This window comes from Camelus ferus, chromosome 16 (genome assembly GCF_009834535.1).
Source record: "Camelus ferus isolate YT-003-E chromosome 16, BCGSAC_Cfer_1.0, whole genome shotgun sequence".
Classification (NCBI taxonomy): domain Eukaryota; kingdom Metazoa; phylum Chordata; class Mammalia; order Artiodactyla; family Camelidae; genus Camelus; species Camelus ferus.
The window spans coordinates 49,504,484-49,528,127 of NC_045711.1; the positions used below are offsets into that span (position 1 = coordinate 49,504,484).

The 23,644-nt window shown below is 38.1% G+C and overlaps 2 protein-coding genes across 2 annotated transcripts; both read right to left on the reverse strand.

Moving 5' to 3' along the window:
- Positions 1–6,979: 6,979 nt before the first annotated feature.
- LOC102517214 (keratin-associated protein 3-3) lies at positions 6,980–13,489 on the reverse strand. Its single transcript, XM_006186264.3, has 2 exons — positions 13,434–13,489; positions 6,980–7,646 (listed from the first exon to the last, which is right to left on the reverse strand). Exon 2 carries the CDS (start codon positions 7,641–7,643, stop codon positions 7,344–7,346), a length of 300 nt encoding a protein of 99 aa, XP_006186326.2. The 5' UTR covers positions 7,644–7,646; positions 13,434–13,489; the 3' UTR covers positions 6,980–7,343.
- Positions 12,881–13,472, reverse strand: LOC102517467 (keratin-associated protein 3-3). Its single transcript, XM_014560507.2, has one exon. It carries the CDS (start codon positions 13,428–13,430, stop codon positions 13,131–13,133), a length of 300 nt encoding a protein of 99 aa, XP_014415993.2. The 5' UTR covers positions 13,431–13,472; the 3' UTR covers positions 12,881–13,130.
- Positions 13,490–23,644: the final 10,155 nt, after the last annotated feature.

A 23,644-nucleotide genomic window follows, 5' to 3' on the forward strand; every position in this document is an offset into this window, starting at 1 on the left:
TACAGATACAACTGATTACACATAAGAAAAGTAATATTCCCACAGATTTTGATTCTGTGCATTGAAATTTGTTTATGTTCTTCTTTGAAACATCAATATTACAACTCATTAAATGCCATGTATTTGTTTGTACCTCCACTGTAAAAATGTTCTGTGTGATTAGCAATGCTTTTCGTGGTCTTGCTCTGTTCACTTGTTGGAGGAGTGAGGTGTGTACTGGGTTTAAAGTATGTGTGTGTATGAACCATACCTGCCTGTGTGCCCCTTGAAAAGTCACTTTGTATAACTGATGGGCAAAATTTTTGCCCTCCAAGGAAAAATATAAATTGGTTATCAAGACCTGGAGTTGTGATCTTTGTTTTCCTGAAACTTGCCTTTTCCACATTTCCTGTGCCTCATTTGTATTTGTGTGTGTATGTATATGTATATATATACATATATTACCTGTATCTCTAATAGGAATGAAATACAAATTCTAAGTTATAACCCTTCAGTCTCTGAGGAAACTAAGCCCTCATTAAATTACACGTCAGAGTTGGGGCAAGGGAGCTACAGTGATATCTCATTGTGGTTTTGATTTGCACTTCCCTGATGGTTAATTGATATTGAGCAACTTTTCTGTGCTTGTTGGCCATCTGCATTTCCTCTTTGGAAAAATGTCTATTCAGTTTTTCTGCCCATTTTTTAATCGAGTTGATTGTGGTTTTTTTTGATGTTGAGTTGTATGAGCTGTTTACAACCCCTTGTCAGTCATATCATTTGCCAATATTCTTTCCCATTCAGTAAGTTGTCTTTTTGTTTTGTTGATGGTTTCCTTTGCGGTGCAAAAGCTTTTAAGTTTAATTGGGTCTCATTTGTTTATTTTTGCTTTTATTTCTTTTACTTTAGGAGACAGATCCAAAAGAATATTGCTGCGATTTATGTCAAAGAGTATTCTGTCTATGTTTCCTTTAGGAGTGTTACAGTATCTGCTCTTACATTTAGGTCTTTAATCCATTTTGAGTTTATTTTTGGATATGGTGTTAGAGAATGTTCTAATGTCATTCTTTTACATGCAGCTTTCCAGTTTTCCCAGCACCACTTATTGAAGAGATTGTCTTTTCTCCACTGTATATTCTTGCCTCCTTTGTTGTAGATTAATTGACCACAAGCGTATAGGTTTATTTCTGGGCTCTCTGTCCTGTTCCATTGATAGACGTGTCTGTTTTTGTGCCAGTACCATATAGTCTGCTACTTTTGTGTCTTATTTCTTTCATTCAATATCTGGTGTTTAATTCATCCATGTTGTCACTTACATCAGCAGTTTGTTCTTTTTCTTTTTTAAAAAACTGCTGAAGAGTATTTCATTGTATGACTGTACTATAGTTTGTTGTCCATTCTCCTTTGGGTGAACATTTGGGTTATTTCTGTTTGAAGATATTATGAATACAACTTCTATATATATTCTTGTATGAAAATTTTTGTGGATATGTATTTTCATTTCTCTTGGGTAAATATCTAGGAATAGAGTGGTTGAGTCATAGAGAAGGTATATGTTTCTTTTTATAAGAAACTATCAGACTTTTTTCCCAGTGTGATTATACCATTTTACACTCTTGACAATAATGAATGAGAGATTTAGTTCCTCCATATCTTCACCAACATTTGGTATCCACATTTTAGTCAGTGCAATCACAGTTTAATTTACATTTCTCTTTTGACTAATGATGTTGAACAACTTTTCATGCATTTATTGGCCCTTTGGGTATTTTCTTTTGTGAAGCAACTCTTCAAATCTCTTGCCTATATTTCGTGGGCTGTTTATCCAGGAGAAAGAATATGTCACTTGACAATATATTCTCTACTTTTTCTCTAAATTTACCATTACCGTGTGTGTGTGTGTGTGTGTGTGTGTGTGTGTTTAGGTTGTGTTTACCCTGCTTGGATTTGTTGGTTTTTATCCTGCTTAAACTTGTTGAGATTCTTGAATTTGTGGGTTTATAAAGTATATCGCTAAATTTGGAAAAAAATTCAGCTCCCCCACCAATTTTTATGCACCACTTTCTGTCTCCAGTCATTCTGGAACTCCAGTTTCATGTATGTTAGACCACTTGATACTGTCCTAGAAGCTCAAGTTCTGTTCATTTTTTTCAAAAAAATCTTTTTAGGTTTTTCAGTGTTTTCATTTTGATAATTTGAATCTACCTTAAGATTATTTTGAGCCATCTTAATTTACTGACCTCACTTTTAATTGGCGGTTTCCATTCTGATGTTCATTTCTTCTAAGTTGTCCAATCTATTGACATATAGTTGTTCACAGTATTCTCTTATGATTTTTTGAATTTCCGTAGCATTGGTTGTAATCTCGCCATTTCTTATTTTGTTTATTTGTGTTCTCTCTCTTTTCTTCTTGGTGAGCCTGGCCAGAGGTTTGTCAATTTTGTTTACACTTTCAAAAAAAACAGCTCTTGGTGTGAATGATTTTTTTCTATTTTTTAAAATCTCTATTTTATTTATTTCCTCCCTGATCTTTATTATTTCTTTCCTTCTACTGACTTTGGGTTTTGTTTGTTCTTCTTTTTCTAATTCTTTTAGGTGGTAGGTTAGGCTGTTTATTTGAGATTGTTCTTTTTTGAGGAAGGCCTGTATCACTATGAACTTCGCTCTTAGGACTACTTTTGCTGCATCCCATAGATTTTATGTGGTTGTGTTTTCATTGTCATTTGTTTCAAGGCATTGACCCATTGGTTTTTTTAGTAACATGTTGTTTAGTCTCCATGCTGTCGTTTTTTTCTCCTTTGTTCTTCTGTGGTTGATTTCTAGTTTCATGGCATTGTGGTCAGAAAAGATACTTGAAATAATTTCTGTCCTCTTAAATTTGTTGAGGCTTCTTTTGTGCCCAAGTGTGTGGTCTATTTCAGAGAATTTTCCATGAGCACTTGAAAAGGATGTATATTCTGTTTGGGGGGATTTAATGTCCTAAAAATATCAACCAAGTCCAACTGTTCTATTGTGTCATTTAGTATCTCCATTGCCTTATTGATTTTGTCTGGAAGACCTTTCCAGTGATTTTAGTAGGGTGTTAAAGTCTCCTGCTATTATTGTATGCTCATCAATTTCTCCCTTTATGTCTGTTAGTCTTTTAAAAATATATTTAGGTGCTCCTATATTGGGTGCATATATGTTGAGTGTAATAGCTTTATCTTGTATTGCTTCTTTGATCATTATACAGTGTGCTTCTTTATCTCTCTTTATGGCCTTTGTTTTAAAGTCTATTTTGTCTGATATGAGTATTGCTACTCCCACTTTCTTGTCATTTCCATTTGCATGAAATATCTTTTTCCACCCTCTCATTTTCAATCTATGTGTGTCCTTCATTCTAAAGTGGATCTCTTGTAGGCAGCATACTGTAGGCGTTTGTTTTATTATCCAATCTGCCAGTCTGTGTCTTTTGATTGGAGCATTTAATCCATTGATATTTATAGTAATTATTGATAGATGTGTGTTTATAGCCATTTTGAACTTTGTTTTCCAGTTGATTTGGTATTTCTTCTTTGTTCCTTTCTTTTTCTTTTTGTTTTTCTTTTTGTGGTTTTATAATTTTCTTTTGTATTACCTTGATTTCTTTTTGGTTTTATGACTCTATTTTATGCTTTTGATTTGTGGTTACCCTGTTTTTCAAGTATGTTAACCCCTTACTATATCTGCTTTAGACTGATAGCCATGTGGGTTCAAACACATCCCAAAAAGAACAAAGAAAAAAAATGAAGAGAGAGAGGAAAAAAAATTTGTATTTTCTTGCTCCCCTCACCCATCTTTTATGATTTTGATATTCTTTATTTTTATTTATTTATTTTTACATCTTCATGTTCATTCTCTTGTATTTCACTATAGTTATTACATTTCCAGTTATGGTTTTCTCAATTCTATAACTTCCTGTCTCTTTTCTATTTAGAGTAGACCTTTCAGTATTTGTTTTGGCATAGGTTTAGTATTGCTGAATTCTTTTAGTTTTTGCTTGTCTGTGAAATTCTTTATCTCTCCTTCTCCTTTAAAGGATAGTCTTGCCAGATAGAATACCATAGGTTGCACCTTTTTCTCATTCAGGACTTTGAACATTTCTTGCCACTCCCTTCTGGCTAGCAGTGTTTGTGTAGAGAAATCAGCTGAAAGCCTTATGGGGGTTCCCTTGTAATTAACTCTTTGTTTTTCTCTTTCTTCCTATAGAAGCCTTTCTTTATCTTTAACTTTGGCCATCTTAATTATAATATGTTTTGGTGTGGGTCTGTTTGGGTTCTTCTTGTTTGGGACCCTCTGTGCCTCCTGCACTTGGATATCTGTTTCCTTCTTTAGGTTTGGAAAGTTTTCAGTCATGATTTCTTCAAATACCTTTTCAATCCCTTTTTCTCTTTCTTCTCCTTCAGGGACCCCAATTATGTGTAGGTTGGCATGCTTTATATTATCTCATAGGTCCCTTATATTGCTTTCATTGGTTTTTATTTGCTTTTCTGTCTGTTCTTCTGATTGGGTGATTTCTGTTATCCTGGCTTCTAAGTCACTTATTCGTTCCTCTGCATTATCTAGTCTGCTTTTGACTGCCTTTAGCTCTGCTCTTATCTCAGCAATTGAGTTTTCTGTTTTTAATTGGCTCTTCTTTATAGTTTTATTTTCCTTTTAAAAGTATTCTCTGTCTCTACTGATAGTCTCTTTTAGTTCCTTTATTGCATTGATCCTTCCCTTTTTGAAGTCATGATCTAGTAGACTATCAAGGTCTGTTTCATTGATCATTCTTTCAGGGGATTTCTCTTTTTCTTTTAGTTGGGAATTCTTCTACTTCTCCATTTTACTTATATTTCTCTGGCTCTATGGATTTAGGAGTATCAGTTATCTACTGTGGTCTTGAAGGACTCTTTTATTTTTTGTTTGCTTTTATTTAAACTGGGAGCATTCCTGTGTAGACTGTGTGCATCTGGTAGTTTTGTTGTGATGGCTGTACTTAGTATAGATGGTTGCCATGTCTTCTGTGAGTGTTGGCTGTTATCCCTTTGATTGGGGTGTGGTTCGTGTTGTGGTGATCAGAGTCTTCCCTGATTGTTGTTGCTGAGCAGGGCCTCCTTTTTCATTCTGTAGTTGTCACAGCCTTGACAGGGGCTTGGTCTGCTCCCCTGTTGCTGGAATAGAGGCTCTTAGACACGTTTCTGAGCTCTGGTGTGTAGTAGGCAGAGTCAGAGCACTTCATCTGGGAAGAAGAGTAGGCATGAGATGTCCACTGGGAAATGTCCTCTGTGTTGCTGTCTGTCACTTGTTATGCAGGCTTACAAAGTCCTCTTTGTTGACGCTGCCTTTGTCCCCTCCTTAGCTGCAGGAATGTCGGCCACCTGCTCTGGTGTCCCCCAGGTTCTAAGCCCCAGGAACCACCAGTGCAGATCCACCAATGTCAGGTACTAGGACCTGCCATAGCAAGCATGCAGTCACATGCCTAAATCTGTGGTGTGCCACAGTGTCTGTGCTGATCCCAGCCCTACCTCCGCATACAGTATGGTGTGCCAGCCTGTTGTAGATACCTGTACTTGCCCGATCACTGCCTTTTCGTCCGAGAGGTGCAGGTCCACAGAGGGTCCAGAGAGAACAGATCTGCCCTTTCTGCCTGGGGCTGTGAAGAAATCTCAGCCCCACTTTTGCAGTTGCAGAGCATGGATTCAGCCTTCAGCCCTGCCTCTGCGCAGCAGTGATGGCTATGACTGAGCCCCATCTCTCTTCTCACGAGAACACAGCAACAATGGAGCCAAGTGGAGAAAGCAGCTTTGGTGCGTCTGCATTGTGCTTCTCCTCCCAGCACCAAGAGTGGTGTTTTTTTATGGGAGGGGTTCCCAGGCTATTCTATTCCACACACACCCTCAGCCAGAGCTCACACTGCCCTCCAGTCCCCTGAGGCTGCCTTCGTGCAGTGGGCTCCTACCCTCTGCCTGGGCTTCTCACTGATCCCCAGCAGCCAATCCCAGCTCATCCCTGCCAGCTCGCATCTAGGGCTGGGGATCGCAGGGACCCTTTGTGGCATTTTCCCTTAGTTCTGTCTGCCAAGTGGTTGTCACTTTCTCCTCTGAGCCTCGGAAGCTCCACTTCTGTCCCTGCTGACCTTCCAGCTGGAGAGGGCGCATCCCAGCGTTAGGGTACCTTTCTTCCTATGCTGCTCCCTCCCTGCAGGACCGGTCCTACACCGATTTTTTCTTTTCCCTTTTTTCTCTTACCAGACTTTGTGAGAATCCTCCTGTATTTCGAAATGAGAGACACTCTGCCAGAGTTCAGTCGGGGTTCTGTGCGATTCAGTGGGTTTGTAGATGTGATTCTTGCTGTATTTGTGGAAGAGGGTGAGCTGTGAGTCTCTCTACTCTACCATCTTGGCTCCGCTCCACCTAGCCTTAATTTCTTAATTGTTCTCAACTTTGTGGTACCACAGCAGTTTATTAATTTTATTGGTAGAGCATGTATTTTTTTTTTATTAAAATGCAATGTCTGGAATTCAGTAAATAATTGTTAATCATATGAAGGAATCAGTGGGTGTTGTGTATATATCTGCCTCACCTTTCAGACAGTCAGCTCATTTTAAGCAGAGGTGGTAAAATACCAGGCACATAATAGATATTTAACAAATGTTTATTGAGTGGATGACATTATTATGCTATTTTTTGCATAAATAGATCATGCACCTGAATTAGTTGATATGTTATGTCACATTTGGTCTTCAGATCATGTTCAGTATTTCCCAACCTACCTCAAACCATTTTTTTGAGATCAGTGAAAGTAAGCCCATATACTGGACCATTTTATATGTAAGGCCATTTAGTTGTCATAAAACAGCAAGAACAGCAGAAGCAAGAGATATTTGTATTGCCACTCTTTTCCATTTTGCAGATGTTCCCAGTTCCTTAAAATGCTGACCTTTGGAGTTAAGAAACATATTTAATGAATTAACAGAAATAAACAGAGGTAATTGCAAACATTTGTGCTATGCCAGAGATGTAAAATTTATTAGGATAATCATGAGGAAGCTCCTCAGTTTCCAGAAAGATACCACCCAAGAATTCCCAAAGCACCCAAAGAAAGATACACTTTAATATGAAAGAATTGAACTTTGGGAAGCCTATACGCATCCACCTATTCAAATTGCCTTTGGTTACTGTTATCTGCTACATGGCCATTGAAAGTCTCTCGGTTTCTTTTTTTTTAGGAGTTATCAGTGACAGCACCATCCTTGATCCAACTTCGAAAGCGGAGCCAATCAGTTGCAGGTATGGAAACAGGTGAACGCTAAAGCTTCTGGGTTGACTCTTTCCATGTCAGGCACTGAAGGAAGCAGTCATCGGTCAGCAGCAACTTGGGATGCAGGGCTCAGAGCAGGGCTGAGTGTAGGTTGTGAGGTTGAGGGTCTCCAGGCATGGGGTGGGCTGGGAGGAGTTGAGCAGGAAGCAGGTGGGCACACAGGGCTGAGGAATGTGGCAGGGTGGGGGGCAGTTGTCACAGCAGGTTGGCTCCAGTAACCAAACTGTGTGTGGGCAGGTGCTGGGCAGGCAGACTCCACACCGGCAGGACTTATCAAAGGAGCAGATGGTGGTGGCGGGGCCGGTGCGAACGCTGCAGCCGTCGTGGGAAACACAGCAAGCCATGGCCTTGGGAATCTGTGATTTTTTATTGGTTTGGTTTAAAAAAAGATGAGCTTCTGAGATGCGAATGTCTCTCCTTGCTCTGGGGCTCTTATATACCTTCCCCAATGGGTGTTGGTCCAACCAGAAGGCTTCTTTCCTGGTTCTTGTTTATGTTAGTGTACCTATTATCCTTTGATTGGTTTGACATTTAGATGCTTGTAAAGAGTCTCTATTTTCCTAATTAACCTTTATTTGAGGTCATTGCTAAATCTGAACTGATTACTCTTGCTATTTGTCACTAGAATACAAGCTTTATGAGGTATCATGAAAAGCTTCTGCTATTATAATTCCAGCACCAGCCCTGACGGGGAATATGCATGGCAGTACACCTTCAGTATGTAGGGCTTCTCTCTAGTGCTGGTCAGCTTTTATTGTCTTTACTTTTATCTGTTATCAATTGGTCTGATGAAGTATCCTTGTTTTAAAGAGGTGAATTAAATTTTAGCAACTTTCCTTTACCTTTGGAACGTTAAAAAAACAACTAATTCTAATTGATATGTAATTGACATGTAACACTGTATTGGTTTAGTTTGGGGATTTTTGAAGATCAAACTTACATTGATATGGAGAAATATGCTATTATTCCATTTTTATCATAAAATGTTACATATTCATTTAAAAATTCAGACAATATGGTAAAAAAATAAAGAAAACAAAACTCATCCATAATCTTAACATCAAGAGAAATTTCTATCAATATTTACATATATGTATCCCTCTAGTCATTTTTCTATACGTTTGTTTATCATTTTATCACATCACTGGAATCTTATTGTACCTACTATTCTACAACTTGACTTTTTGCTTAATCATATACGTTTCATTATCTTGTATTTTTTTCATTGTCTTGTATTTTAAGTATATATGATAATGTTATTTTAAAATATTTCCTAGCATTCATTATATAAATGTACCTGTAAGTTGCTTAAACATCTCATATTATTAATCATTGAAGCTATTTGCAACTTTTCTCTATGATAACTGTAGCAATAGTTAACAACTATGTATATCAGTCTTTATGCACATTTCTGATCATCTCAGAAACAGAAATAATTATTGGAGCAAATATTAGTTAACAATATTTTAAGGCCTTTGATATTCATTGCCATAGTGCTCTCCAGAATGATTCAATTCACCTATTTTTTTTCTGTTTATGCTTTCCCATCTGCTGTGTTTGAGAATTCCTGTTTCCCTATACTTTTAATGGATATTTTATTTTAAGAGTGTTTGCCAATTTGGAGGGTGGGATGAATTTTCATTGTTTGTATATTTGTATTTCTTTCATAACTGTGAGATTAAAACATCCTTTCATATATGCATTGGTCATCTATCTTTCTATTGAGAACTGGCTTGTCTTGTTTCCTTTTCTGCTAGATGTGGGCAAGTTGAATTTTTAGGTTATGTCTACATACTAAATAAAAGAATAATTTAAGATCACGGTACTAATATTGACACCAGTGGAAAGTGAAGTTAAGAGCCTAAGCTCATCTGTTCACATTTGATTTTGTTCACTTTTTTGCCCCCAGTGTAGTGCATTTTCTCCCCAAATCAAACGTAGCTGTGGTAGGAAAGACCTGGATTCTAGTTCTGGTGCACTGTTTAGGCTCAGGCTTAGTTTAGCATAAACGAGGGAGCACAGAGTGAGCTCTTGTCCAGGGTCATCCTGATGGCTCAGGCCATTTCCGCTCAACTTTGACTCACTCAAAGTTCAGGTCATGGTGCTTCTCACTTCCTTTAAGTGTATCTGTATATCACTGCATGACAGTGGGCATGTCTGTGTGGATTTTTTTGGAGGAGGTGCAGATTATGAGTTAGAAGAGCTCTTCACTTGTCCCAGTACTGCTGGTTACTTTCTTGCTATGGCAAGCAATTCACTTTTTGGAGCCTCATCTTTCTCCTCTGCAAAATAAGGGTAATTATATCTCTATTCTTCCACTCTGAAGATTATTGTGAGGCTCACTTGAGATAAAAATGGGTGAAAGTCCGTAGACAGCCATAAAGTGCTACACAGATAAATTATTATCATCACTAACCTAGTAAGTTGCAGCTCAAACTCAAGGAAAGGAAAAGGGAAAGGAGACATAGTCCAAAGAAGAAAAAAATAGCTAAAGGTAAGTAAAAGAGCAAGCTTATAGGGAAGAGCAAACATTTATCTAGAAGTTCATACCTGCAATTAGAGAAAATGGCTGACATAGAAATTAAATTTCAAATTTTAAAAAAGTTCTCTGTGGCTCTGCTTTGGAAGAAAGAGTTCGTAATCTCTGTTGGTGTTCCTGGATTTCCTCCAGATTTATCTTTGAGTGAATGAATACCTGCTAAAGTGCTCACCCTTTTACTCAGGACTAATTAATATTCTTTCAGTATTTAAAAAATTATTCAATAGACATTTATTGAGCAATCACCATGTGCCAGGCACTGTGATAAATGCTGCATATACAACAGTGAGCAAAGTAGACATCATCTCTGCTTTCATGGAACTGAGAGTCTAGTGGAAGATTTGTCATATATATAACATTATTATACGTTACTATTGTCATCAGTTATGATAGAAAGGAAAAAGACTGGGTTCTAAGGACAAAAAATTAGCAGGAGGAAATTATTTTGACATTTTAAGAAAAGCATTATAAAGGGGCTTGCAGACTCTCACAATTAGAATTTCATGACAGAGAGGCATCAGTCTCTTATTTAGAATGCATATAATGTTGAGTCAACCTTATAGGGATAAAGGAATTGTTACTATTCTGTGTGGAGTACTATTTTTCTGTAATTAGAAATAAGACTTAGGGTTATAGATTAGAAACAGTTGTAAAATAACAAGTTTATGAAAAACTCGTATCTTTTATTGAAATGACTTGTAGCACTTTGTTAAAATTTATTTTCTCTGCAATGGTCTGAGAGACCTGGGAATAACTCTCCTTCGTTTATAGATTAGGATGATGAGTCCTGGAGAGGTGAGATAATTTGCCTTAGATGGCCTGTTGACTGACTTGTTAAAAACTAAATATAGGACCTATTGGGACTGAGCTACCTTTTATGTGGTTTAAAATGTAAGTTTAAAGTATGTGTCAGAGATATTAAGCCTATTTTATGTTTGGAAACAAAGAGTACCTTTTTCCTTTAAGGAAATGCAAGAAAAACATGGTGATTCTTGATTAGATGGTAGATTTTCAAAGTGCTGAAAATACACACACACACACACACACACACACACACACACACACACACACACACACAAGAACTTGCCATTTTAATTACACCTTTCTAGAGTCAATAGGGGTGTCTGCGACAATGAAGACAAATTAAAGATTGATAATAAAAAGAAATAGAAGTAAAAAGTAAAATATGATTGTTAGCCCCTTGCTTCAAATCCCTCATTGCTTTGAAGGTTCAGCTTGAACCCCTCTGCCTGGGTGGCCCCACTGAAGGGTGTATACATTTCTTCCCTCTCCCTCATCTCAGCCTCTCTCATCTTCAGTGCATCCATGAGTTTGCAAGCTGCTGTTTCCCTCTGGAACAACTGCTCCCCACCTCTCCTGCTTTCTTTTAATGCTGAGCCTGGATAGCTTGGAGGCTGTCCATAACTGTCCCTCATCCTGAATCACCAAACAGATCAGAGGTTAGTTACTCTTTCTATGGGCTTGCCTGGCCTACTGGTTATGTCTCCATCACAGCAGAAATCACACGGCATTATAATTATGTTCATTCAACATAAACAGAGCATATGTATTGTGATTATCATAACTTGTCTGTCTTCACCAGGTTTGAGGGGAACTTGAGGGCACTTTAGGTAGTAACATTTCTTTTATCTTTATACTTCCAGGATGAATATGGAGCCTGGCACGGGAGAGCACCCAGGAAATATCGGCCAGGTGAATGAGTAAATGGACCAAATCCCTTGTTGACTGTGTCCTAAGTTGTGTCCCATCTACCCCAAGGCTTCTAAGTTCTGTTCTTCCAAAGTTGAGCTGCTAATAAGCCTGTGGGATCCTCTGAGAAATCTTCTCTGGGGAGGCTGACAGGCGCTGTGAGGACATTTAAAAACATGTTTATTTAAAAGCATTTGCTTTTTCTCTTCCTTGCCTTGCCTTTTTCACATGCATTCTTTTGGTTTTAACTCAACACTTTTTCAGATTTTGATGTGTGTCTTTACATAGGTATTGTATGTATATATAAATATATAATATATGCTTATATATTATATATTTTAAAATATATTTATATATTTACATATGAGTATGTGTAAGGCTGGGAAAAGAATAATCTGCATAAGAGAAATGAAGTGGGTTGGTAAAATGAAATAAAATTAAGTAATAGATTAAATTGTGTTTAATCAGGTTTTAGCTCTGGCTCTCAGACTACCACCTGGAAAGTCCTGGCATTCTAGTCATTATTGGAGTAGCATGCTGCCAGGTGTCCTTCTATGAGGGTTGACCACTTTAAGTTCTCTCCAAGGGAAGATGAAGACTAAATTGTTAGGCCCACTAGATGACCCAGATCTTAGAATTGAATACCCACCACTTTTAATCGATGAGCCAGTATATCCTCTATTACAGTCAGATAAGATTATATTATTAAGGATTTTTGCACTTCTAATTTTTCTTGCATATTGTAAGTTAACATCATAATTGTGTTCATTAAGCTTCTGGCTCTGTTGGTATTGGAGGCTCTGTGATGTGGTAGAAAGAATTGGGCTTTAAAGTCAGACAGACATACAAGGAGCTAAATCCTGGTTTTCTCAGTGAAAAAAACTTTGTGACTTTGAGAATGTTGTGTAACTCTTAAAGCTTCATTTTCCTCCTTTGTTATGCTGTTTTAAAGGCTGCATGAGTTAACACATGTGATTTACCTGGCAAAGTGCAGGTAAATGAATGTTGACTCACCCCCAACTTGTATGTGTCTGAGGAAGTGGAGAGAAGGTGAACATAAAAGATAACCAATTTAAAGTTAGCACGTTCTGTTAGTAGGTCAGTTCCCATCATTCCTCTAAGAGATTATTTTTTAAAAATAAAATGTCTGTCTTATCGTTACCTTTTTTATGTGAGAGAAATACACCAAAGCCTCTAACATAAACCACGAATACATCTTGCCACAGACATAAAGTTTATTGGAAAACCCATCAACGCATTTTTTTCCTTCTATGAAAATACCCAGTACAAGAAATGGGATCCAAGCAGCAACACAACTAAGAATACACAGTCTGAGGTCTGAAAGATTTCAATAGTATTTTAATAATAGGTGACATTCATCTGTCCAAATTAACCAAATGGTTACTCAGCCAAATAACTGTAAAAAATTTCTTGATACTCTTTCCATTAACATGAAAGGTAGGTTTTCCATGTCTGGGCCTTTCGGCCTGCCTCAATATCTGATGAACTACAGAGGCAAGTGAATGCTAAGCAGCTACTTCAGAGTTCTTCATTGTCAGGCACTGAGCGAAGCAGTCATCGGTCAGCAGCATCTTGGGATGCAGGGCTCAGAGCAGGGCTGAGTGTAGGTTGTGAGGTTGAGGGTCTCCAGGCATGGGGTGGGCTGGGAGGAGTTGAGCAGGAAGCAGGTGGGCACACAGGGCTGAGGAATGTGGCAGGGTGGGGGGCAGTTGTCACAGCAGGTTGGCTCCAGTAACCAAACTGTGTGTGGGCAGGTGCTGGGCAGGCAGACTCCACACCGGCAGGACTTATCAAAGGAGCAGATGGTGGTGGCGGGGCCGGTGCGAACGCTGCAGCCGTCGTGGGAAACACAGCAAGCCATGGCCCCGGGAATCTGGTTTGCTTTCAATTTCTTGTAGAGAAAGATGAGGTTTCTAAGATGCAAATGTCTCCTCTCACTTTGGGGCTCTTATATACTCTCCTCATTGGGTGTTGGTCCAACCAGAAGGCTTCCTCTCTTTTTTGTTTATGCTACCCTTTTCCACTAAGATTCTCTAATCGGTTTGGTATTTGCTTGTCCATTAAGTGTTCCTGCCCTTATGAAAGTAATCATGTTTTTGACTCATTGACTTGTCATTTTTGTCATAAGATGATCACATTTTATTTCACTGGGTCCTGGAATGCAAAATCTTACATGAATTATGTATGATCAGTCCAAGTAACAATTCATGTATAGTTTCAGGGGCAAAATTCTTCTACTTGTTTTTTCCCTTTGGTTTTAAATAATATGCATAACATGATGTGATTTTTAATTACTAATTTCAGAACATGCAACTCAAATAATTAATTGGATCATTTTCTATTGAATAAAGTCACCAAAGACATGGCTACTTATAAATGAATGTTGCATATGACTGTATGCATCTCAGATATATTTGCCTTATCTATTGATATAATTCAGATTTTATTGAACAAGTGAGATGATAGCCAGAATGGAATAAGATGAAACCCTTTTCATTATTTTTAATAACTCTATGGTGAGTTTTGAAAGGTTGTATTACCCTATGGAGTTTTTGTTTTTGTTTTTGTTTTTGTTTCTTAAACAGTCTCTATTCTCAAAGTTGTGCCAACGTTGTCAAAGTATAAATTCACCAGAAGGAAAGATCCACTCAGTTGCTATTTTTTGTTAAATGTTCCATTTAAGGAAAATCACCTCCGTCTTCAATCATTTTCACAAGAATGATACACTTTAAAATAAGATGAAACAGGAAAGGAGAAATCAGAAGACTGACAAAATAACAGTGGTTTCTGGAGGGAGGGATCTGGTTCAATGGGATTTCACACTATGACACTCATGGAAGTCATTTTTTCCACTGACTTACTCCCCACTTCACACGTTTATTTGTTTTCGTATCTTAGATCTTCAATTAGGTTGTAAATTCCTTTGACAAATGCCTTATTTGACATTCTTCACCTCAGCTGGCCTTAATTTGCCTTACTGTAGATTGGCAGATGAGGACGTTGAACCAAATCATCTCCAATGTGTAATATACTATGATTCCAACATTCCCACATACTTTCCCATGATCAGCAGAAAACTATTGAGGTAGTAGAATCTAAGTTACATAATTTGTTGGATGACAGATGGTTGAATTTGCAAAGTGCAGATTCTTTAGTGGATTGTCTCTGAGAGATCACTAGCGGAAGACCAGACTGGCCTACTTAGAAGAAGACTGGCTAACACAAATCAGTGGACAATATTAAATGTCACTGCAACAGAAATCTCATACATTTTGAGAAGAAAACCTTGTTCGTAAAGTTGGTATGATTTGGGCTTAAATATGGATCCTTATCATAACACACATCAAGTCAAAATGAAGGTTGGATCTCCTAGGTGCTTTATACCTCTGTGGCTGTGACCACGCTGCTTCTTTTCTCCTTCCCCAGTGCTCTCCTTCTCAAATGCTACAAGCATGAGCCGGAACATCCTTCATAAAGAAACTATAGGTGGTTCTTCTAGCTGGTTTCATTCTCTTCTCTGCTCTCACAAAGTGCGCTGCCTGTCTTTTCATCTAGACCTCGTTTCATTCTGCTGTGTCTTATATTTTCTCACTTACAGTTGTCTTCCTCACCCCACTGCAAACTCCTGAAAGTGGGACTTGTGTCTTTGTCTCTGTCAAGCACCTAGGGCAATGCCTGGAACACAATAGGTATTTTATAAATGTCTATTTAATTGTATTAAATTACAGATTAGAATGAAAAATAGGTATGCGTTTATTTTTAGAATAGTCTTTTATTAGTATAAACCTTTACACAATCAGACTGACTTATTTCATTTGTGAAGCACTTTACAGTTGTCGAAACAATTTGACATTCAAAACTTCACCTAAATGAGACTAAAAATCTGTGGTTGGGCTCAGTGCTTAAGGTCCCTTCTGTGAGCACGTCGATCTCTAACTGCCAGTTTCTTAGCCTCTTTAAGGACGTATGTGAGTTACTTATAGAGGCAGGGAAAAATTAAAGTTAAAAGTAGGTGCTGATCTTGGAATTTAAAATGCTTCTAAGCTTAGCATTTACTATATTTTATTATCCAAGCAATTTTCTTCACGTATTGACATAATCCCGTGAGGCCTCCTTTTGACCACAAGATTTATGTTGATGGCATCAGAAAGTGTGATTCCGCCCGACATATTTATAAGTTCGTGATGCATGTCTGTGTCAAGAGTCATTGGGTAATTATGGCATTAAACACTGAGACACCACATGGCTTGGGGGAGCTGTGGCGTTTATTTAAAGTAAGGAGGTCCTTGATAGCATTTTTTCCACTTCTCATTCAAAATCATTGTTCAAATCATAGAACACTTCTGCAAAACTAAAGGCACAGGGTCAGAACATGTTTTATTCAGAGCTGCTAATTAAAGGCTATTTGCGGACCAGCTCTTTATGACCTGTTGCAGTCCCTTAGGGCGATGTGGGCAAGCTTGTTGAAACATCTTTGGCTAGCAGCACAGTGCTTCACACTCACGGGGCTGGACGCAGGTTGTGACAGAGATCCCACTCAGGTTCGGAGCAGGGTGACAGCTGTTGAGCAGCCAACATGATGGCATGTAGGAGTCAGGCTCACAGCAGGGTGGGGGGCAGCTATCGCAGCAGGTGGGCTCAAGGAGGCTGATCTCGTGTGGGCAGGTGCTGGGTAGGCAGACTCCGCCTTGACAGCATACATCAGAGGAGCACAAGGTGGTGGCGGGGCTGGTGGGGACACTGCGGCATCCTTGGAGATGAGACTCCCAGCAAGACATGGAGACAGTGGATCAGGTAGATTTCTGTCACAAGGGAAGGTTTTCTTCTACAAAGTTGTCCTGTGTGAGTCTTTTATAGCCACCATCTCAGAGAATATGGCTTCTGTCCATCAGAATGTTTCCTTGTTGTTGTTTGTATAACCCCATAGAAGTAACTCACTAACTTTTTATTTATCAGCCGTGGGATGAGCTCTCCTTCAGTTTTGTTTGGTTGTGTTGCTACATTCAAACTTACTTCCTGTTTCAGTTTCAAAATGGTGTCAATGTAGGTTCGCCACTTACTCAACCACAGATACATCAGTATCTGCCGCGACTTTCCGCTTTTTAAAACTAATCAGAACGTATTCTTATAAGGGATCACTACTGAATGTGAAGAGTCAAGAGTGATTTCCTTGAGAAGTAAGAAATGATCCCTCTCAAAGTGTATGCCCTGGATATATTTGGGAAGTCAAAACCTGTGGGACTTTTTTTTCTACCAGACTGACTTTGCTACCGTTTCATGATTTGAGAAAATAAATGAATGTCAAAGACATGTAACATGATCTTGGGAAGTTCAGAGCCTGCTAGATGATTTTCTATACTGATCCACTACATTATCCATATATGCAATTATGTATAAACATAAATAAGCTCTCAGTTTTACAAAGGATATTGGTTTTTTTAATCAGAAGTCAGAATGTGTTAAAACATAGGTTCATGAGACTCTTTGTGGCCTGAGAAACGGACTTGGATCTCTGTAAAACAACACAAAAAGTTCTTCCTTCTCAGAAAAACCAGACTGCCGACCTGCCTATTACACTTTTCAAAATGCCAAAGCTGATTAGTCACCTTCTATCAAACAGATAGGTACTTTAAAAAAAAAATTCCTCCCACTTTACTTCCGTTACAGTGTTAACATCATAGCTAAAGTGAGTGTGTAACTAGAGTAAAAGAGACTGATCAGCAAATCCATTCATTAAAAGTCAAGTAGTTACTGAATCTCTAATATATTCTGAAGAGTGTGGTAGGGATACAAGACATGGTGCCTGTCCTTAAGGAGTACATGGTCCAATGGAAAAGGCCAGAAATCCCTTTGCGTATGATTCAAGCAACATATAATTAAGTACATGACGGGGAAATGGAAGGAGTTTCAGAGATAGGTTTGAATCCTGATTTTAACGTACATGTTGTGAGACCTAGATCAAATTATTAAACTTTTGGAGCTTCAGTTTTATCAACTCCAAATCTGAGAAAAATAATCATCACCTCCTATAGTCTTATTGCAAGAGTTAAATAAAGATTAAGTGAGAATTACTTAAGCAAACCATTCAGCATTTCATGTGGCATAGCAGCGTTATCTAATAAATGGCAGTTTCACCTCTGGGGACTGGGAGAATTCCCACAAGAGGAAATACAATGAAAGAGGTCTGAAATGACCAGAAGTCTTCATGGAGAATTTGGATTAAGTTGTTTTGAGGAGGAATGCTTAGAAAAGAGGTAAGTGCATTTTGGGCAAGGAAAACCGTGATTTCTACTATGACACTGTTCTGCCCCTACTCTCAGCATGGCCCCAGCAGGACTGGCCATGCCCTTCTTTGTGTCTCTGTAGCATCCCATATCCACTCATGTAACTTTGTTGCATTTTTTTATACACAGTTTGGCTCTCTTTACTAAAATGTAATCTCCTTCGAAGCAGGAATTATGTCTCATTTTTCTTGGTTTCTCTGTTACCTCGTATAGAGTCTGGATCATGGGGTGGAGTCTGGAGGCTGGGACACATGGCATAAATATTTAAAGAATGACAGCCAGTATTTATAGAATGCTTCTGTATCAAGTTTTGCCAGGAGAACAAGCAAATAAGAACACCCTCACACAAGCTATTTCAACAGAGAGAGTTTTAAGATGGGGAATTGATTAAATACATATGGGAAGACTGAAAAAGCAAAAAGGAAAACTGAGGTAACAAACACAAGAAGCAGCTATCAGCTCGAGGGCTGGGAAGGAAGAGAAGAGGTTGGGGTTAACAGGACCTGGGAGCTTGGAGGAGTGGTCCTGCAGAGCAGGGCTCAGACCACTCGTACTGCCCAGCTGGTGCTCTTACCAAAGAAGCTCAGAAAAGAGGCCCCACGGGGCCACGGCTTGGACCTTTGTGGGAGGCAGGTGGGGAGGCACTTCCTCACTGACACTAGTGTTTCTGAGGAAGTGCAATGATGCTGTTTTTGAAGAGTGAAAAGAAGCTGGAGACAAGAACCTACTGCCACTGCCAGATGAAGGATTATGGCTGGAGCAGCAAGAGCCCTTTTCCCCCTTCTCAGGCCGTTGGTCTTTCCAGCGCCCTCTATTGGTGGAATCTGGTAGAAAATCAACCAAAGGGGGAACAGCTCTCATCCCTGCATCACAGAGTAGTAAAAAGTGGACTTAGAGGTGGACAGTCAGGCCACACTCTTCCAAGGGTTGAACATGTTTTAATTAGTTTAATCTTCACTGCAGCTTTAGGAGGTACATTCTTTTTTTTTAATTAGCTTTTTACTTTTGAATAATTTTAGATTATTCAACTAAAAGTTTGCAAAAATAGTACAGTAGTTTTGTATTTCTCTCACTCAAGTTCCCTTGATGATAATATCATGCACTACTATTGTGCATTTGTCAGAACTAAGATACCAACACTGGTACATCACTATTAATTAAATGTCAGACACTATTCAGATAAAACTATTCAGATAGTTTTTCCACTAATGCCCTTTGTTCCAGGATCCAGTCTGACACACCACATTACACTTAGTCATCACGTCTCCTTAGTCTCCTTTGCTCTGTGATAGTTTCTTGGTTTTTCCTGGTTTTTCATGATCTGGACAGTTTTGTGGTGTACTGGTCAAATATTTTACAGAGTACATACTATTTTTAATCTTATTTAACAGTTGAGGAACATGAGGCATAGGGAAGTTAAATGGCATGGCCCAGAACACATAACTAGTAAGTGATAGAGGTACCATTTAAAGCAAGACAGTCTGATTTCAGAGACCACTCTCCTGACCATTGCATAGGGGGCATTGCTCTGACTAGAATATAGGCTGCATGTTGCCCCAAGATTAGAGGCAAGTAAGATCTGGTGAAAATGATTGTACCAGGTTAATCAGGGTCTTAAGAGCGACACTGAAGAATTTAGACTTGATTCCATAAAAATTAAAATCTCGAGTCATCCAAGAATTTGGAGCAACTCAATCTGACCAATATTTATGGAGGGATAGAAGTCTGTCCTGACAGAGAGATAGTTTGGGTGGAGGAAGGGGCATGGAATACTTAACTCAAAGTCAACTAGGAGACTGGCTGTGACCAGGAGTGTGGTGATCAGAGCCTAAATTAGGCTAGAGTCAGTAAAGATGGAAAGAAAGTCCTGGAGGCAAAAAACAATTTGAAATACAAATGAAATAACTTTGTTTTTCTATTCTATTCTCAAGGACACGCAATTATTATCTTTCGGGGTAGTTTGTTTTTACCTTGAACTAGTCATTGAAACTCATCAGAAAATTGAAAATGTGTCTGAGTTGCCAAACATTCTGCATTTCAGTGCAAGGTTAATGAGTATTTTTCCTGTGCTGATGTTTCTAATTAGTATTAAAAGTCTGACTTTAAAAAAAACACATGATTTGTTTTTACCTTAGAAATGTAAACAGTTTTTCCTAGACTCACTGTGTATACTCATTTTGTCTTAAACTATAATCAAATCACCACAGAGAAAGCTGTTACTATATACAGCCAAATAGACAGTTTAGAGGGAGATTAGAGCATGTGTTGTCAAGTAGCTTACACTTTCTCCTGGACAAATAGAGCCATGTGTGCTCACATTTCTCTTGGGCAAATTGCTGTGTGCAGAGCAGGCAGATGCTTTGGTGCAGTGAAAAGAGGAGGAACTCTGAATTCAGACAGCTCCTCTATCACTTACTATGTGTGTACCTTTTGCAAATAACTTTCTTAGTCTCAGTTTTCTCACCTGTAAAGTGGGGAGAATGATGGTAGCTACCTCTTAGAGTTTTGGTAGAAATAAATGTGATAATGCATATCCAGCACATATTAGAGTGCCCAGTAGATATTCACCAAAAGTTAGCTATTATGACTGCAAGCAGTAAAGTAATAAGATGAGGTACAGTTGGCTAGTGGCATGGAGTATTTGTCACTTAAAATGCTTCTGGATAATCTAGAAATACAGAATGTTAAAACTGAAAGTAACTTTAGAGAGGATCTGGTTGATTAGCCCATTTTACTGATGTAAGACCTGAGAATCAAAGAGCTTGAGTGACTTGCTTAGAGTCACAAAGGCAGCCCAAGGCAGAACTAGGACTGGAACACATATCACTTGGTTTCTATCAGGGGCTTTTTAACTAGCCAAGGGTCCCTTAAAGGCCCACAGTGGTAATAAAAGGATAGTTAAGAGTTATTTTCAGTATTAAAAGTAAAACCAAAATATTTATCCCTTATCAGCATGTATGAAAACATCAAACTTTGCTTTTGAATGAAAAAATAGATAACTTTGCATGGTAACAGTGGTTATCTTGCATTAATCCTAAAATTCAGACTATACTTCAAAGCTCTGATAATCAAAACAGTATGGCACTAGCACAAAAACAGATACATTGATCAATGGGAAAGAATGGAGAGCCCAGAAATAAATCCACACACTTATGGTCAATTTATCTACAACAAAAGAAACAAGAATATACAGTGGAGAAAAGACAGTCTTTTCCATAAGTGGTGCTGGGAAAACTGGACAGCTGCATGTAAAAGAATGACATTAGAACATTCTCTAATGCTGTATATAAAAATAAACTCAAAATGAATTAAAGACCTAAATGTAAGACCAGAAACCATAAAATTCTTAGAAGAAAATATAGGCAAAACACTCTTTGACATAAATCATAGCAACTTTTTTGTTGGGGGGGTCTGTCTCTTAAAACAAAGGAAATAAAGGCAAAAATAAACAAATGGGACTGAATTAAACTTTGTACAGCAAAGGGAATCATCAACAAAACGAAAAAACAACTTACTGAGTGAGAAAACATTTGCAAATGATATGACCAATAAGGGGTTAATATCTAAAATATATAAATAGCTCATACAACTAAACATAAAGAAAAACTCAAACAAACCAATAAAAAACGGGCAGAATACTTGGATAGACATGTTTCCAAAGAAGATATATAGAGGACCAAAACATGAAAGATGCTTAACATTGTTAATTAGAAATGCAAAGCAAAACCATTCTGAGAGATCACTTCACAACTGCTAGAATGGCTGTTATCAAAAAGACCACAAACAACAACTGTTGGCGAGGATGCAGAGAAAAGTGAACACTTGTACAATATTGGTGGGAATGTAAATTGGTGCAGCCACTATGGAAAACAGTATGGAGGTTCCTCAAAAACTAAAAATAAAGTGACCATATAATCTGGTAATTCCACTCTTGGGTATACATCCAAAGAAACTGAAAACATTAATTTGAAAAAAATATATGCATTCCAATGTTCATAGCGATATTATTTACAATAGCCAAGATATAGAAGCAACCTAAGCGTCCATTGACAGATGAATGAATAAAGAAGATGTGGTGTGCTACGTAATGGGAGAAAACTTTTGCAAATGAAACTGACAAAGGCTTGATCTCCAGAATATATAAGCAGCTCATACAACTTAATAAGAAAAAAACAAAGAACCCAATCCAAAAATGGGCAGAAGACCTAAACAAGCAATTCTCCAAGGAAGAAATTCAAATGATCAATAGGCACATGAAAAAATGCTCAATATCACTAATTATCAGAGAAATGCAAATCAAAACTATGATTAGGTATCATCTCACACCAGTCAGAATGGCCATCATTCAAAAGTCCACAAATGACAAATGCTGGAGACGCTGTGGAAAAAAAGGGAACCCTCCTACACTGCTGGTGGGAATGGAGGTTGGTGCAGCCACTGTGGAAAACAGTATGGAGATTCCTCAAAAGACTAGGAATAGACTTAGCATATGACCCAGGAATCCCACTCCTGGGCATATATCCAGAAGAAATCCTACTTCAAAAAGACACCTGCACCCCAATGTTCATAGCAGCACTATTTACAATAGCCAAGACATGGAAACAGCCTAAATGTCCATCAACAGATGACTGGATAAAGAAGAAGTGGTATTTTTATACAATGGAATATAGTCAGCCATAAAAACCAACAACATAACGCCATTTGCAGCAAGATGGATGTCCCTGGAGAATGTCATTCTAAGTGAAGTAAGCCAGAAAGAGAAAGAAAAATACCATATGAGATCGCTCATATGCAGAATCTAAAAAAAAAAAAAGCATAAATACAAAACAGAAACAGGCTCATAGACATAGAATACGAACTTGTGGTTGCCAGAGGGGCGGGGGGTGGGAAGGGAATGAGATTTCAAAATGTAGAATAGATAAACAAGATTGTACTGTGTAGCACAGGGAAATATATACAGGATCTTGTGGTAGCTCACAGCAAAAGAGAATGTGACAATGAATGTATGTATGTTTATGTATAACTGAAAAATTGTGCTCTACACTGGAATTTGACACAACATTGTAAAATGACTATAGCTGAATAAAAAATGTTTAAAAAAAAGATGTGTTGTGTACGTATGTATGTATATATATATGGTGAAATACTATTCAGTCATAAAAAGAATGAGAGTTTGCGATTTGCAACAACATGATGGACTTGGAGGGCATTATGCTAAGTGAAATAATTCAGACAAGAGAATGACAAATACTGTATGATCACTTCCATGTGGAATATAAAAAGTAAAACAAACTGGTGAATATAATGAAAAAGAAACAGACTCACAGATAAAGAGAACAAACTAGTGGTTACCAGTGAAAGGGAAGGGGGGAAGGACAAGGTAAGGCAGGGAATTGAGGTACAAACTACTACATATAAAAGAAATCGACTACAAGGATATATTGCACAGCACAGGGAGTATAGCCAGTATTTTATAATAACTGTAGATAGAGTATAACCTTTACAAATTGTGAATTACTATGTTGTACACCTGAAATTTATATAATCTTGTAAATCAACTTTACCTCAATAAAAAAGGGGGGAAAAAAGATCCTACAAAATGACCTGCTCAATTTTTCACTTTTGAACCTATCCCAAAGAGCCAGGATCTAATTTTTCAATGATTCCACCATGAGACCAGTCATTCTACTGGAGTAAATCTTGGGCCTTAATATGACCTGCTGCTCAGGTTTAGGTAGGCATTCCACTTTCCCTAAGAAGAAACAATGGGATAAATAATCACAAAGCCATA

Bases quoted from the DNA above. Each gene is read 5' to 3' on its own strand.
- LOC102517214 (XM_006186264.3), bottom strand. From the start codon at position 7,643: ATGGCTTGCTGTGTTTCCCACGACGGCTGCAGCGTTCGCACCGGCCCC.
- LOC102517467 (XM_014560507.2), bottom strand. From the start codon at position 13,430: ATGGCTTGCTGTGTTTCCCACGACGGCTGCAGCGTTCGCACCGGCCCC.